The sequence below is a fragment of the Lytechinus variegatus genome, chromosome 15, assembly GCF_018143015.1.
Source record: "Lytechinus variegatus isolate NC3 chromosome 15, Lvar_3.0, whole genome shotgun sequence".
NCBI classification, from domain to species: Eukaryota; Metazoa; Echinodermata; class Echinoidea; order Temnopleuroida; family Toxopneustidae; genus Lytechinus; species Lytechinus variegatus.
In genome coordinates, this window is record NC_054754.1 from 24,580,536 (window position 1) to 24,596,026 (window position 15,491).

Here is a 15,491-nt window from a genome sequence, read left to right on the forward strand (position 1 = left end):
AATGAAAGAGCAAGCAATGGCGAGAGTAAATCACGCCTTGATCATTTTACAGGAAGTCAGAAGATATTGGTGAACATGTAATGTCTTTTGAATGTCGGTGTATGGGAAAGGTGGGTGAAGACACAATGTATGTGGGGGTGTGTGTGGTTGTATGTATGTGTGTGTGTATGTGTGTGTGTGTGTGTGTATTGTTTGTTCTTTCTTTGTATTCCATGTATAAATCGCCCTCCACAAATGTGCAAGGGAAGACTTTTTGTTTGGGTCGGGGGGGGGGGGGGTGGAGGAGTGGTGTTTCAACCTTTTTATAACTGATTTCATTGTTTCTCCTTTAAGTTATATATGATTTATGCTTGTATTAAGTTAGTGAAAAAAGTCAAAATATGAAATGTAAAATATTATTTTATGTGTTTTGAAATGTTAAAATGAAATGTTATATTTTTGTTCATGGAATCAGAATAAAACAGTATGAAAAAAAAAGTGTATGTGTAAGAGATAAAGAACCACATATATATAGCAGTAGCTCGCAGAAAATATCCAATATAATGGCTAGGCATATTAGAAAAAAAATATGCCTTGTCTGTTTTGATGAAGGCCATTGTATATCTGAATGGGGCCTAAACTTCAGACCAATGTATACTAAGGCATGTAACATCATGGCAATCTTTAATGATGTGCCAACCCTCATAATGATCCCCACAGCAACACAACAGGATTACTTTGATGTGATCATCCTACTGGCCCTTTCCACTATATATCATAAAGTAATTTCCAAGTTACTAGATAGACCTGAAATCTTCATACATGTCGAAAAAGTAAAGAAGTTTGAGGAACGCTCATCCTGGGTGGCGAAGGACGTTCAGGAGAAGGGTTTAAAGGCAAAAAAAACAACTCTGGTATACATCCTCAGCATCAGTATTAAATGCCAATGGATATATGGGTGGATGACACAGAAGATCAGAGGAGCAAGAAGCAGGCAAGACCGTCCAGAAAGACATCACCTGATCGAAATGTTCCACAGCCACTCTACCCAAGACAAGCCAAATCCTGACATAGGACATTCAGGGGAACGGTTTAAAGACAAAACCAATTCTGGAATACACCCTCAGCATCAGTAAATGCCAATGGATATATGGGTGGATGACAGAGGAGACCAGAGTAGCAAGAAGTAGGCGTGACCATCCAGAAAGACATCGCCTGATTGAAATGTACCATAGCCACTCTACCTTACAGAAGTTAAGCTCCATTATCAAGGATCTTGGCAGGGTGAGTCAAGCTGCACCAAAGTGGTAGTGATTTCAACAGCCCTAAGCATAGGGAACAACATCCCAAATGTCAAGATAGTTGTGAATTATACTTTCATTAAGAGGTAGGGATGTGTGCCAGAAATATCAAGACAAGAATAGCAGTCATATACACATACAGCAGATCCCTGCAAAGATGTGACAGTACTATGAAGGAACTAGTTCAACAAGAATAAATGTGCTATTGTGATAATCGATCGTGTCTTCAAAATCCCTGGCAATCTGTCATAAAGAAGAATGAACCAGAGTATGACAACAACTGCAACAATATTGATCCATGTGCATGCACTCTATCCCTGTGCTGCTCCACTTTTTTTTGGAGGTGCCCATGTGTCAACAAATATCCATATGTACAGGTAAGAAGTTTCAAGAAAGGGCCTTCATCCTCTGAACCCTAAGAATCCCACTTATCCCTGTTAGAGTTGACAAACTCGTTAGTCTCTTGAAAGCGTTTACAGAGTTTACGTTTTTCCTGATAAAAGGACCCCCTGAAATTTCTTATAAAATATGTATATATATTTTCCTCACCTCTGGTCTACCAATGGTTTCGCGCCTTGGTCACATATATATATACATATATATATATATGTGTGTGTGTGTGTGTGTAAGGGTGTGCATGGCGCCTGGCTATACATAACAAGTGGAATGCCTCTGGCCGTCTCACCTGCATCACGCGATTCAACATAGCAGCAGTGCTGACTTTGAAAACTACTATAACTCGCACAAGATGTTCAGTGATACTTGGTTACTCTTATTTCCACGTTTTATGAACTAGACCAATACACTTAACAGAGATAATTCAACAAATACCCCCAATGTGGCCAAAGTTCATTGACCTCACATGACCTTTGACCTTGGTCATGTGACCTAAAATGCGCACAGGATGTTCAGTGATACTTGATTACTCTTATGTCCAAGTTTCAAAAGTCAGATCAATAAACTTGCAAAGTCATGATGGTAATTCAACAGATACCCCCATTATTACCAAAGTTCATTGACCTTTGACCTTGGTCATGTGACCTAAAATGCACACAGGATGTTCAGTGATACTTGATTACTCTTATGTCCAAGTTTTATGAACTAGACCAAAATACTTTTAAAGTTATGATGGTAATTCAACAAATACCCCAAATTCGGCCAAAGTTCATTGACCCTAAATGACCTTTGACCTTGATCATGTGACCTGAAACTTGCACAGGATGTTCAGTGATACTTGATTACTATTATGTCCAAGTTTCATGAATCAGATCCAAAAACTTTTAAAGTTTTGATTGTAATTCAACAGATACCCCCAAATTGGCCAAAGTTCATTGACCCTAAATGACCTTTGACCTTGATCATGTGACCTGAAACTTGCACAGGATGTTCAGTGATACTTGTTTACTATTATGTCCAAGTTTCATGAATCAGATCCAAAAACTTTTAAAGTTTTCATTGTAATTCAACAGATACCCCCAAATTGGCCAAAGTTCATTGACCCTAAATGACCTTTGACCTTGATCTTGTGATGTGAAATTCATGCAGGATGTTTGGTGATACTTGATTAACCTTATGTCCAAGTTTAATGAACTAGGTCCATATATTTTCTAAGTTATGATGACATTTCAAAAACTTAACCTCAGGTTAAGATTTTGATGTTGATTCCCCCAACATGGTCTAAGTTCATTGACCCTAAATGACCTTTAATTGATCTTGGTCATGTGACATGAAACTCTAATAGGATGTTCAGTAATACTTGAATAACCTTATGGCCAAGTTTCATGAACTAGTTCTATACACATTCTAAGTTATGATGTCATTTCAAAAACTTAACCTTAGGTTAAGATTTGATGTTGACGCCGCCGCAGCCTCCGTCGGAAAAGCGGCGCCTATAGTCTCACTCTGCTATGCAGGTGAGACAAAAAGTCAGCGGCATCTTTGCCTGTGAGCAAGGCATTTAAAGTGCAATGCTCTTATCCTGCTTTTAAATAAATGGAAATGCTATAGGCATTATTGGTAAAAAAAAATGTGGGTGTGTTCTAGGTTGAGCATGTTTTAGTGGTCCTCAAAGACTTGCAAAGCTATAGGCAAAGCTACCTGTAGCTGAGCCATGCACCTATGAGAGCAAATAGAAAAAGAAGTTGTGTTCAGATTCATCACAAGACCATGTGAAGATGTTTGTGTGATGTTGTGTACATGTGAGGGATGTGATAGAGGGCTGAATAACTCATAGCTATAGAACTATAAGTATAGATTCTCTTACTTGGAAGTTTTTGGTGCATGCAGGAATCACCGATTCACTAAGAATCCATTTGTTGTAATCAAGCAAGTCGTCGCCGACTTTGGTCAGGCGAACATCCAACCCCTCAAGATTTATAAGGCGGACCTCCAGGTCTCCGTACTCGATGCCAAACATATAATAATACATGCTGAAGGTGCAACCTCTCGCTGATTTTGTATAGATGGGACTAATGAGTTTGGCAAACGTATTGATGGAGGAGAGGGTTCCATCCACGTAAATGTAGTGTCCTGTAAGAAAATTGATACAAAGAAAACTTTGCATTAACCCTATCTAGGCCGGGGTATTTTGGGAGTTCATAAGGCCGGGGGGGGCCTCCCAGGCCCCCCTTAAGATCTCGGCCGTCGACCGCGCCGAAAATTGGCACGCGGTTTGCCTGGGACATAATCTACAAGATTATATAGTAATTTATTTCATGCAAATTGCTATTGAGTGATGATGCTAATTTATGCGTAATTAGTATGCGAATCATACTTTTACCTCTAACTCCCTGAATAAAGCTCCAAATGTACTAATTTTTGGTATACACACTCTTTGTGGTGTTTTTAGCAAGTGTAGATGAAAAAAATTGCGATATCAAATCATTTTCTTATGTATTATATTGTTTTTTGCAATTTCTTATGTATTTCTTTGTTTTTTGACCTTTTGTTTTTCATTGTTTTTTCAATGAAATTTGTTGGGGACTCTTCTGTGATCATAAAAAGCATAAAATAAATATATTTAGACCAACAAAACTAAAAATAATCATACATTTATGAATTTTGGTTGAAAACACAATTTGCATTGACTTTGTACACGAAATCACGTTTTGAGCAATTTTTGGTCCGACATGCACTGACATAATGTTGCGTAATTTCGGAACCACGTACCCGGGTGACGCAAAATTGGTCTCAAAAGTTGCGCAAGACTTGAAAGTAAAAAGTCAGCGAGCGGCGCAGTCAAAAAATTTCGCACGGCGAAATTATCGCGCGATTCGTTGAGGGGGGGGGCCTCTGAGGCCCCCCCCGGCCTAGATAGGGTTAACCCTTTCCACATGTACTTCGCATCAATACAAACTTGGTGCCGCACGAAATTCACATTTCATGATAAAACAAACAATCCATTGTTTCCCTCCTTGAAAATAATTAAGCACAAAGGGGTTCATGGCCCAGCACACAAAGAGTTTAAGCAAAATGTTGTTTGTCCTTTTGCAACACATATACTTCACTTATCGCATTCACACAAAACTCCATTAAGACAAGGATTGCGCAAACCGAGGAATCTACTGATATCCCTAATAAATTTGGAGTGAACAGGGAATCCCTACTCAAAAAATGTAAGTGGTGTACACAATGACAATCAGCTAATTTGATACCCTACAATGAGTCTTTCTCATTGAAAACATAAAAATACAGAACCAAGATGAGTCTCACATAAACACTTGATTTTTCCTTAATAACTTTGCTATACAAAAAATTTAATATGCACCCCTAAATTGTGTGAGTGTGAAAAATACTACCATAAATGCTGATTGTCAGTGAATGGTGCTGAAAACCCGGGGGGCCACTTACATTGACGAGTGGATACCATGCGCGACCAAAAAAACACGTAAAAAGGATGTCCTTTTCGCGATAGGGCACGTTACGTACGTAACGTGATAAGGGTGTCAAAAACACAAAAATAATGAAAAAAGGGTATTAATTTCGCTAGAAAAATTACGTGTTTAGGGTCGAATTTGCGGGGATGATAAAACAAAATTAAAATGTTTTATAAAGGATGTCCTTTTTGCCCCAACACTACGTGTTTAGAGTCCTATTTGCGCGAGGTGTAGAAGGTGGGTTCGTACTAAACCAAATAAGGTAAAGCCGACGACCGAAGGACCCGTAACAATAAAACATTCCTGTACTTGTTTAGGGGTCCATTTCAGGGAATATTTGCCAAGAGTATCGTTTTGTTTCCAATACTTGTAAAGGGTAAGGTTTCACACGCCAATACTTGTTAAGGGGTGCATTTTCAGAATATGGAAATTACGTGTTTAGGGTGCTTTTCGAGACCCCATGGTCGCGCATGGTATCCACTCGTGAATGGAAGTGGCCCCCCCCGGGGCTGAAAAGCAAACTATTTAAAAAAAACTTCACAACTCTTTGAGTGACTGAAGTGGGACTCTTTCCAATGAATTTTTTGTGCAAGGTTGGATAGAGGCCATGTGGAGAATGACTACCCCATCTCTGGGCTGTTTTGCTGCAGCAACTATCGCTTCAAGTACACCTACAAATCACATAGGCACAGCACTTTTGAAAAAAGAGTCATCAGCAAAGATATTCTCATCATCACTGGTCAGCAAAGGCACCACAATAGTCTTCTTTAATTTGAAAATGGTTACCTGACGCATGTGGGATCCAGGCGGGGCCAAGGGACATGCACTGTTGCACATCCTTGACATTCTGAGATTCGCTTGATGAACGTACATATTAAATCTAAGAAAACAGTATTCTGCAGCCCCTCTTTAAAGACTTTCTTCTTTGCAAAATCCTGAATCCGCAGCTGCTGAAGAACTGAAATTGTATTGAAGTACATGTCGGCATTGTTGGAATACCAGGGGGGTGTTTCATTTAAGCACGATATAATGTCGCATTTGAATTTGCATGTGATAGAAAAGGCATCACTGCATTAGTCAGATCATGCTAGGGCGACACGCGGTACTGCCCATTATCCAATAAGATTGTGTGTCACATATCATGTGTGTGTCGGCATTTAAGCATGACTTATGTCACATTGAACTCTTTGTAGAACAAGCCCTAGCTCACCTGAGGGTGACCCTGTGGTGTGGTCAGTTCTAGGGCCCTTGTAACTATCATCCACCTCAGCAGCAGTGAACAATGACCAATCAAAATCGTCATTGACGTCCTGACTCCAGTAACACAAGGTTTGGTCTACAGCATCAAAATTACAAGTAGAGGCTAAAAAGAGACAAGGAGAAAAACAGATGTTTGAATTTCAGCTATGAAAAGCAAATGATGATCATCATATTGCCCTTTTTATCGCATTAAGGATGACATTCTTGTGCTGAGCTGCACAAAATGTTGCTATGATGAAAACTTTGCAAATTGTAAAGAACTTTGTTCTTTAAGCTAAACGAATCAAGATTTGGGGTGAACTATTGTTATGAAACATTTAGTATCAACACATTCTAGCAACTTTATTAGTAGTTCAGATTAGATACGATATCATATCATGGAAGGAGACAAAATGCAGACATTCATATCACAAATATAAAATATCGGGACAATTAACATTTGGATATTGTTGCAAAAATTCATAAAAGAAAACAAATTGAAAAAGGTGTTCACAAGACATACATATGTTAAGAAGGAGCTGATAGTGAATATAAAGACAATAGTATTTGGAATTTCTTACGGCAATAAGCTTCATCTTCATGACCAATTTCACACTGATATGCAAAGTCACAGTAGTTGGATTCATCTATACAATCATCTATGTTACATGGACGCAGACCAGATGGACAATGGTTTGCTAAGGGAGATTAAAGAAAAAATGCACAAAAAATAAAAGAAATATATTGTAATGTTGGTAGCATCTTTCACAGATGATCACAGGATTTCTGACTTTGACAATCGGCGGCATTAGGCTCATTGCACACTTTAAATCCTGACTTCTGAACAAGAAACTTTTTACTTTTTACAATATTAAAGTGCAAACAAGTAAAATAGTTCTACTTTGTTTCAGGTAATGCTGGGAAAAAAATATTATTCTGCATTATTGCAAGCCTTGCAGATGGAGAGAACTTAAAATCGGTTTCAAATTACAGCCGATTGAAAGATTAGTATGATGTCGCTGCAGGTGGAATTCAAATCACTCTCATTCCTTGCAATGCTTGCAATAGACTGGAGTTCTAATGTTAGCATTCACATCACTATTCAAACATTTGATCTTTATTATAGCTCAAAATAGCTCAAAAGATTAATATCAAATGTTCTTACATATTTTTCCAACTTTGGATTGCAAAAGGATCACATTCAATTAAATTATTAATATATTTCTACCAAATTTCAATTAAAGATAATGATTCAAGGATGTATAAGAATTTTATTAGAGCTACCGCCGGGACAAAATTACAGGATTATTGTCTTGAAACTTTAGCAGGATGAACATTTCATAAATCCACTGAACAGCTCTTGCCATGGGCACCTTGACCACAAGTTAGATTTTTAAGAAAAATGTTGTAGATTTATAGTACAATTTAGTACGATCAAACTTCAACAATACACTATTATATGTATACATTACAAGTTACTAATGAATCAGTTCATTATAATTGTAACGATAACACTGACTTACGCTGCGTAGGAACAACGTCTGCTGGAGGAAGTGGATTCTTTGATTCGATACATTCTGGGGTGAAAGTTATGTCGTCCAATGCCATATCACTCTGTTCACTAGACCCTCTTATTCCTTCAAATACCACCTAGATAAAAGAAAAGTTACAATTAATGTACTCGATTAACTTGTCGATACACTTGCATCTCTTGATAAATAGCCTGTATCATAAATTAATGGTTGGTCGTTCAGAACTGGGTGCTCTCATTTCGTTCACATGTGGACTGAACAATAATGTGTGTCATTTATAAATATTAGGTTATCACTTATTTGGAAGGCTTCTATTACTATTGTCTTTATATTCACTATCAGTTTCTACTTAACATATGTATGTCTTGTGAACACCTTTTTCAATTGGAAGGCTTCTATTATGAGTAGACAAAATTCCATTTCTTTCTCTCTATTTTACATGTTATATCCATTTTCATCTGCTTCAGTGCCATTTGTTGTGCAGAATAAATCCAGGAATTTTGAACCAAATGTACAGCCTAGCCTTTCACCTAGTCACCATAATCCCAATCTTCAGTTTAATATTCACCCTAAATAATATTGCATAAACCCTTAAGAAAATTACATCATGAAGCACAAATATTTTACTGAAGCTCTACTACATATTTAATTCAAATCACATCAGTTCAACTTTGAAATTTCAAAGTTTTGCCCAAGTGTCCTGATATCCAGCATGCGTATCACTCACATACCTGAAAAGCTGCATCACTGGCGAGCTCCACCCGCTGGTAAAGCCAGTAGTTGCCATGTGCTGTGTCAGTGTACCACAAACGACTCAGCGGTCCACCAATCTGAGTCCGGGTGTACAAGTTAAGAGTTCCCATTCCCGACCCTCTCATGTGGTGATAGAAACGAATCTAAAGGAAGATGTGTGATCACAGAAACTGCAGTGTAGTATTTAATAGTTTTTGTTCAAAATACTTAATCATGTATTTTCTTTTATTAATGTGCACATGTTTATTCCAATGAAGATTACAGAATTTCATTTATTACACTACTATAAAATGGGCCACAAAGATAAATGCACTTGCTCTCAAGCCCAAGAATGTCATTCAAGGATTGTAACATTACATTCACCTTTTCTGCTCTTTGTAAAAGAAGACTGTGAAGATTACTTGTTAAGCTTCTGCTGAATAAAAACACAGTACAGGAACTCATATATGTTCACAGTCTTCACTAAATTGTAGCATCATCAGGTAAAAAGACAGAGTCTAACTCATAATATGGATGATTTGAACAATCAGATGGAAAGTTCACCCTGATAAGTTGGTTTTTATAAACCAGTAGAATTACAGAAAAATATTGGTAGAAGTATAATGAAAATCGGTCAAATAATAACAGAGTTAGACATTTTCAAAATTTTGACTTTGTGACATCACAGACAAGCAGCTCCCTTATGTCTTGTGAGATAAATAAAAAAATCTGAATTTGATTTTGCTAGAATGGTGAATATTATATCAGACACATAATTTTCACAGTACCAATTAAAAATGAGAGACAAAAATTACTTTGTATGTTACAAGAGCCTGTATCACACAACAAAAGACTGGGATAGCTTTACATCCACCAATCATCTCTTTGCACAATTTCATTTTAAATAATGCAATTTAAAATAAAAAAAACAAGTACCAAATGCAAGCTTCTGACTTTTGGAGCAGTGTTTGATTGTAACTCATTCTAAAATGGGCATTTAGAAATAAAGAGAAGGTGAAGCAATTACCTCGCATCCCGATGACGTTGGTTGGATATAAAAACTTCCTATCCTGTAGGAGTCACCAGGTAATGCATTAGTGGCTTCAGTATAAATAAAATAACCTGATGGGATAAAAATATATTAATTGAAGGTAAATTTTTTTAGCACCATTAAGAAAATATATCAAAAAGAACAAAAATGACCCAAAACCCCAGATAATCAAATACCTCTTGGGAAAAGTCTGCACCTTTGATTTCATTAAGCATTCTTTTACTCACATAATTCCAGCCACAAGGTTGAATTGAATGCAATGTGATAAAATAAAGAGATGAAAATCATCATCATTATCAAAACATTGAAGGGATGAGTTGAAGTTGATAGAAGCAGAAAAAGACATGCTTCTATGGGTATACTGTATGTTTTTCTTGCATGTAATTGATCATTTTCCCTGAATTTGTAGAATTCTTGATGAAGATATTCGTTTTCTTTGTTCCTTGTATTGTACGGAAGATTGATGAATGAAAATCATAGTAATCAACAGTTCTGGAACTAAAGAAGACAAACTTGCCACCAAAGGCCATTTAGCCTGAAGCATCCAGTTTTGCTATTCTCTACCTGGATTCTCAAGACCATTCATGGAGACAAGGTTAGCCGTGAAATTCGCAGAAGGATTGATAGTGATGGTATTGATGAAAGTCATTTACTGAGTTACAATGTTAACCTACTGGAAAGAACTCAGTGTTCCACAGCTTTTGTTCACAGTGTGGAACACAATGCAAAATCACCATTACTTAAATTTCAACAGTGGGAATAACATTTAAGATAATATTTTTTTATTCCAATATGTGAACACACTGTGACAATACCCAATGTCAAGATTGGAACACAGTATAAAAATTATTACCACTGTTGAATTTGAGCATTTTAATGACTGTGTATCATATCTTCACATTTTAACAATATGATTTACATTTTAACACAGTCCACTATGTGAACACACAGGTGTCCACAGTGTGAAATTATTACCACACTGTTAAATTCTAGCATTTGAGCAGTGTGAATCATATCTCCACTGTGACCATACTGTGTGACACCATATTCTTTCTATAACAGGGCTATAGCACTCTAGATACCTGAAGAGCTGAAGGTTGTATGATCCTTATATGGACCAGTATAACTTGTTCCAGTGCCACCACCTTTCTTCCTCGTCCAGTCCAACGTATCATCAGTGAGCTGGCCCCATTCACACATGTCGGTCTCAAAGTCACACATTCTATGATCAGCTGGAAAGAATAATAAGAACACTATTGAAAATTTGATATGTGGGTATTATGGAATATTTGGATAATAATTCCTTTACGAGTCACAAAGCAAGATAAACTTATTGGAACTTTGGTTGGATTGAGTGTCTATTACAAAACTTTAAAATATGAAATTGGAATTGCTAAGTAAAAGAATTGATTACAATAAGATATCTTTTTTTCTTCACAAATCTTCTGCTTCATTTTATTTGCCCCTTTCCTTTTCTTATTGGGGGGGAGCAAAACAATTTTTGGTCCCTTCCACCTTTGACAAGGTTGGGGAGGAGCTTTTGTTGATGTAAGGCAAATGGTATTTAATGAAAAAAAAAAAAACTATACTAGAAATAACTGATGTGAATGTTCTTATGGTGATTGTTATGGCAATGGTTGTGGTAGAAGGCTTGTAGATCTATAGGGAAATAAAGATGATGGTGATAATAATGATGATTCTTGTACATCTAGTGATCATGGTGACGATTAGTATGACAATGGTTTAATGATGATGCCAATTCATGATATAATGAGGTCAATGATGATTAAAATGATAACATCAACGCTAATGATGTCGAAGATGATCACGACAATGATGTCAAATCTAGCCCTAAACAGAGACGATTGTGTCTGCAATGATACTAGCTGATAACATACCACAATTCTGAGTTGACTCGTCTGTTCCATCGCAACAGTTCGGTGTGTAGTCACACCATTCGGTCTTGGGGAAGCAGTGACCGGAATCACACATCTCCGAATCTGCATCACACGACCCGCCCGGAGGTAGGGGGAGGGTATATGCACAGTTCTCGAATCTTATATCATCAATCGCATAACCTCCATTGTTCAGGTAGTCATTATTGTCTTTTGCTTCAATTGACATCTACCGGGTAATCATGGAAAGAAAGATTTGAATATTTAGTTGAAGACATCGAGGCTCAGTTAGTTAATCTTCTCGTAAAGGTCTATAGTATACTCCTGACTTTTATTCGATAATGGGATTTCACTAGGACTGAAGTTTGTTCAGTGTGAGAAACCCAGGTGCGTGCGTGGTATCATTTAATGATGAACGGTGCATGCTCGAGAGTCGACTCATTCGTCAACATATCTATTCTGTCTATGGCCCGTTTCTGACTTGAGAAATTAAGGAACTTATTTTTTTTTCACTGACCAGTATGAATGAATGAAGGGATTCATCTTTGTCTTATTCTAAAATTCTTATTGCACCTGATCGTGAGGTATGTTTTAATGTTTTTGAAGGCTCCCATATGCACACTGCGGGTGTGTTGCGCAATACACCCATAAAATGAAACAAAATTGGGTGACAATAAATTATAAGATCCTGATCTGCCAACTCATTTAATTAAATCAAGCATTTTAATTGGCTGGGTGAAAATTAATTATGAAAATCTTATTACAGCATTTTGTTACCAATAACAAGTGACCTATTAAATACCCAATGAAGTACAACTTCGGTAACTCTGTCACAGTGGTATTTAATTATCACTAAAATGCTAGCACTGAGGCCTATGTTTTCAACGGGGCGTAGGAAAGAAAGCAAATCACGTGCCTGTATAATCAGACTCAATACCCTACCATACTTTTCCATTTCTTTTCTATTCACAATAACTTCACATCTTGATTAGATCATGCAATCAGTGCGCATGTGCAGTCATCTCCCATCCCATCACCCCCAATACTTAAGAATCGAATACAAAGTTACCATTCAAAATAGGAGACTTACGATTCACATTTCTTGGTATTTCACTGACAAACCTTACAATTAAAAAATATACAAAGTAAACCACATAATGTACCATCATATAATTTAAAGGAAACATCTTATATTGGCCTGCCTAGTTTTCATGATTTATTGGTCATTACGTCAGACTTCTTAATATGGCTTGGTGTAAAAATGGCAAAGGTAAAAATGGCAGAGGTAATAATGGCAGAGGTAAAAATGGCAGAGGTAAAAATGGCAGAGGTAATAATGGCAGAGGTAAAAATGGCAGAGGTAAAAATGGCAGAGGTAATAATGGCAGAGGTAAAAATGGCAGAGGTAATAATGGCAGAGGTAAAAATGGCAGAGGTAAAAATGGCAGAGGTCATAATGGTATAGGTAAAAAGAGTCTTCAACCCCCATGAAAAAAAAAATCAAAAAGCCCCCGCATGTAAGCCCTACATAGATTAACTAAGAAAGGTTTTAAGAAAATAATGGAAAGGGTGACATTCTTAAAATCATAGATAGATCGTCTGCACCAAATTGATAATCTTTTGGCTAGAATATCTTATTTTTTCTGGACTCTCATGGATGGCCTTCTCATGTCAAATCGCTGTATTATTATTCAAATTTGAAGCACACTCTTGATCGCAATTGTACTTAATTCATTACAGGGGAAGTTCAACCTCGGTTAAAAGTCATTGTAGAATAGCAGAAAAAATAAAATGATAATGATGAGGTTTTTAGGAAATCAATCAAAGGTTTAAAAAGCTATACTTTTATATTTCAATGGTGACGTCATTTGCGAGCAGCTTTCCCATATTTGGTGTATAGAAAATATTAATGAAATGTAATTTTCTAGAAAAATCCAAAAAAAATTATCTTCAGTATATATCGAGTGACAAATCATTTCACTGACGCTCCTGAAATATTTTTAAAGCAATTGTGAACCATTTTTTAGTGCATAAAATGTCATGGGGCAGCTTCCCATATATGACGTCAAACCCTTTGGGAACCTGGCATCCACTTGGACTAGCTGCATTGAGGTATTGCTCTACAGCGCGTCCCAAAAAAAACTATACACTTTTGAAATGGCTGCCAAATAAAAAATGTAGCACTTTGGGGGAAAAGACTTATAGATATGGAAAGCCAATAAAGTCAACTTTCAAATGACACCAAAAAGTTGGAAAACTATTCATGCTTGAGCAAGCACTGCCCACTAAAACAAAGGGTATGAAAATTAGGGTGGGCTGGAATTAGCCTTCCAATTTCTTTCAGGTTTTTTTTGTTTGGTACTTGCAAAGTTGAGGGTTATTTGGTGAATTAAAGATCAGATGTGATCAATTTGTTGTTTGTGAAAATTTAATGCGTTATTGAATTGAAATTTAATGCATGAGTGATCATGAATTTTTAATTTTTAGTGCAGCATTTTGTCTTCATCATGTGGATCTGAACAATGTGTTCATGACAGTCAGGAGAAGAGGGGGTAATATGATTTAGGTAGGTGAAGTACGTTGATGAGATAAAGGTCAACAGAACATTTAGCAACCCCTCCCCCCCCCCCACTTCTCTATTCCTGAGAGACTAAGCTTGGCTAGGCTGGGAAGGAATTAGCCTTACAGTTTTCTTTTAGAGGTTAGTCCTTTGGAACTTACAAAGCTAAGGGTGTTATGCCATTTATGAGTGAGATAAGTTATGGTTTCTAAGGCACATTTCATGAGTTACTAAATTGAAATGTAATGCATGAGTGAACAGGAATTGTAATTTTAGTGTAGCATATTCATCTTGTGGACCTCAGAAGTGTGTTCGTGAGAATCAGAGTAATGTGATTGTACCTGTTATGCAAAAGGACGAGATATGCTAAAACTTGATTAAAAGGGCATTCCTCTTCTTTTTGTCCTTTTACAAATAAAAGTCAGATGTACCCTCCCCTCTCCACCTTCATTTCCCGCCCCCTCCCCCTCTGTCTCACTTCCTGGATTGTAGCCTATTTAAAACTGAACTGCCAAGTGACCAGTGGCTAATGGTCATTTTTTTTAATGATTACCAAGAAATTTAATGATGATTAGTGAAATAATTTATTGAAAAAAAACTGAATGTTTGATTGATCACATTGCACATTGAATAAGTTGATTTACTGATAAATTGTTGATTAAATGATTGATAGGAAAAAGTTGATGCCCCAATTCAGAAATAATCATTAAATCAACATTCTGCTCTGGACTTCACGCGGACATGACAATAGCCATCAGTCTCTCAACAGAAGGGGAGGGCGGGAAAGAGGGAGGGGGTGGGGGCTGAATGTTCTGTTGACCCTTATTCCATCAACCTACTTCTCCCATTTAAGTCCTATCTCACCCCCTATTCACCCGACTCCCATGAACACATTGCTGAGATCCACATGATAAAGTTGAAATGCTGCCCAAAAAGAGATCCAAATGATAAAGTTGAAATGCTGCCCAAAAAGTGCAATTTGTGTTCACTCATGCATTAAAGTTCAATTTAATAATTTATAAAATTTGCATAAGCAACCAGAACTGGTCACGGTTGATCATTAATTTATCACAACGCCCTTAACTTTGCAAGTTCGAAAGGATTTGCCTCTCAAAAACTGCATAAATTGGAAGGCTAATTCCAGCCCACCCTAATTTTCATACCCTCTGTTTCAGTGCGAAGTGCTCGCTCAAGCAAGAATAGTTTTCCAACTTTTTGGTGTCATTTGAAAGTTGACTTTATTGGCTTTCCATATCTGTAAGTCTTTTTCCCCAAAGTGCTACATTTCTTATTTGGCAGCAATTTCAAAAGTGTATAGTTTTTTTTG

The 15,491-nt window shown here is 37.0% G+C and overlaps 1 protein-coding gene across 1 annotated transcript in view; it reads right to left on the bottom strand.

The window, feature by feature from the left end:
* Nucleotides 1–15,491, bottom strand: part of LOC121428417 (MAM and LDL-receptor class A domain-containing protein 2-like) — a 36,917-nt gene that overhangs the window by 17,299 nt on the left and 4,127 nt on the right. Inside the window, exons 2-9 of the mRNA XM_041625016.1 lie at nucleotides 11,608–11,833; nucleotides 10,792–10,941; nucleotides 9,686–9,780; nucleotides 8,658–8,822; nucleotides 7,918–8,044; nucleotides 6,976–7,092; nucleotides 6,366–6,518; nucleotides 3,544–3,809 (exon numbers count right to left, since the gene is read on the bottom strand). Of these exons, the coding sequence (XP_041480950.1) occupies nucleotides 3,544–3,809; nucleotides 6,366–6,518; nucleotides 6,976–7,092; nucleotides 7,918–8,044; nucleotides 8,658–8,822; nucleotides 9,686–9,780; nucleotides 10,792–10,941; nucleotides 11,608–11,833 (1,299 nt within the window). The remainder of the gene's footprint in view (nucleotides 1–3,543; nucleotides 3,810–6,365; nucleotides 6,519–6,975; nucleotides 7,093–7,917; nucleotides 8,045–8,657; nucleotides 8,823–9,685; nucleotides 9,781–10,791; nucleotides 10,942–11,607; nucleotides 11,834–15,491) is intronic.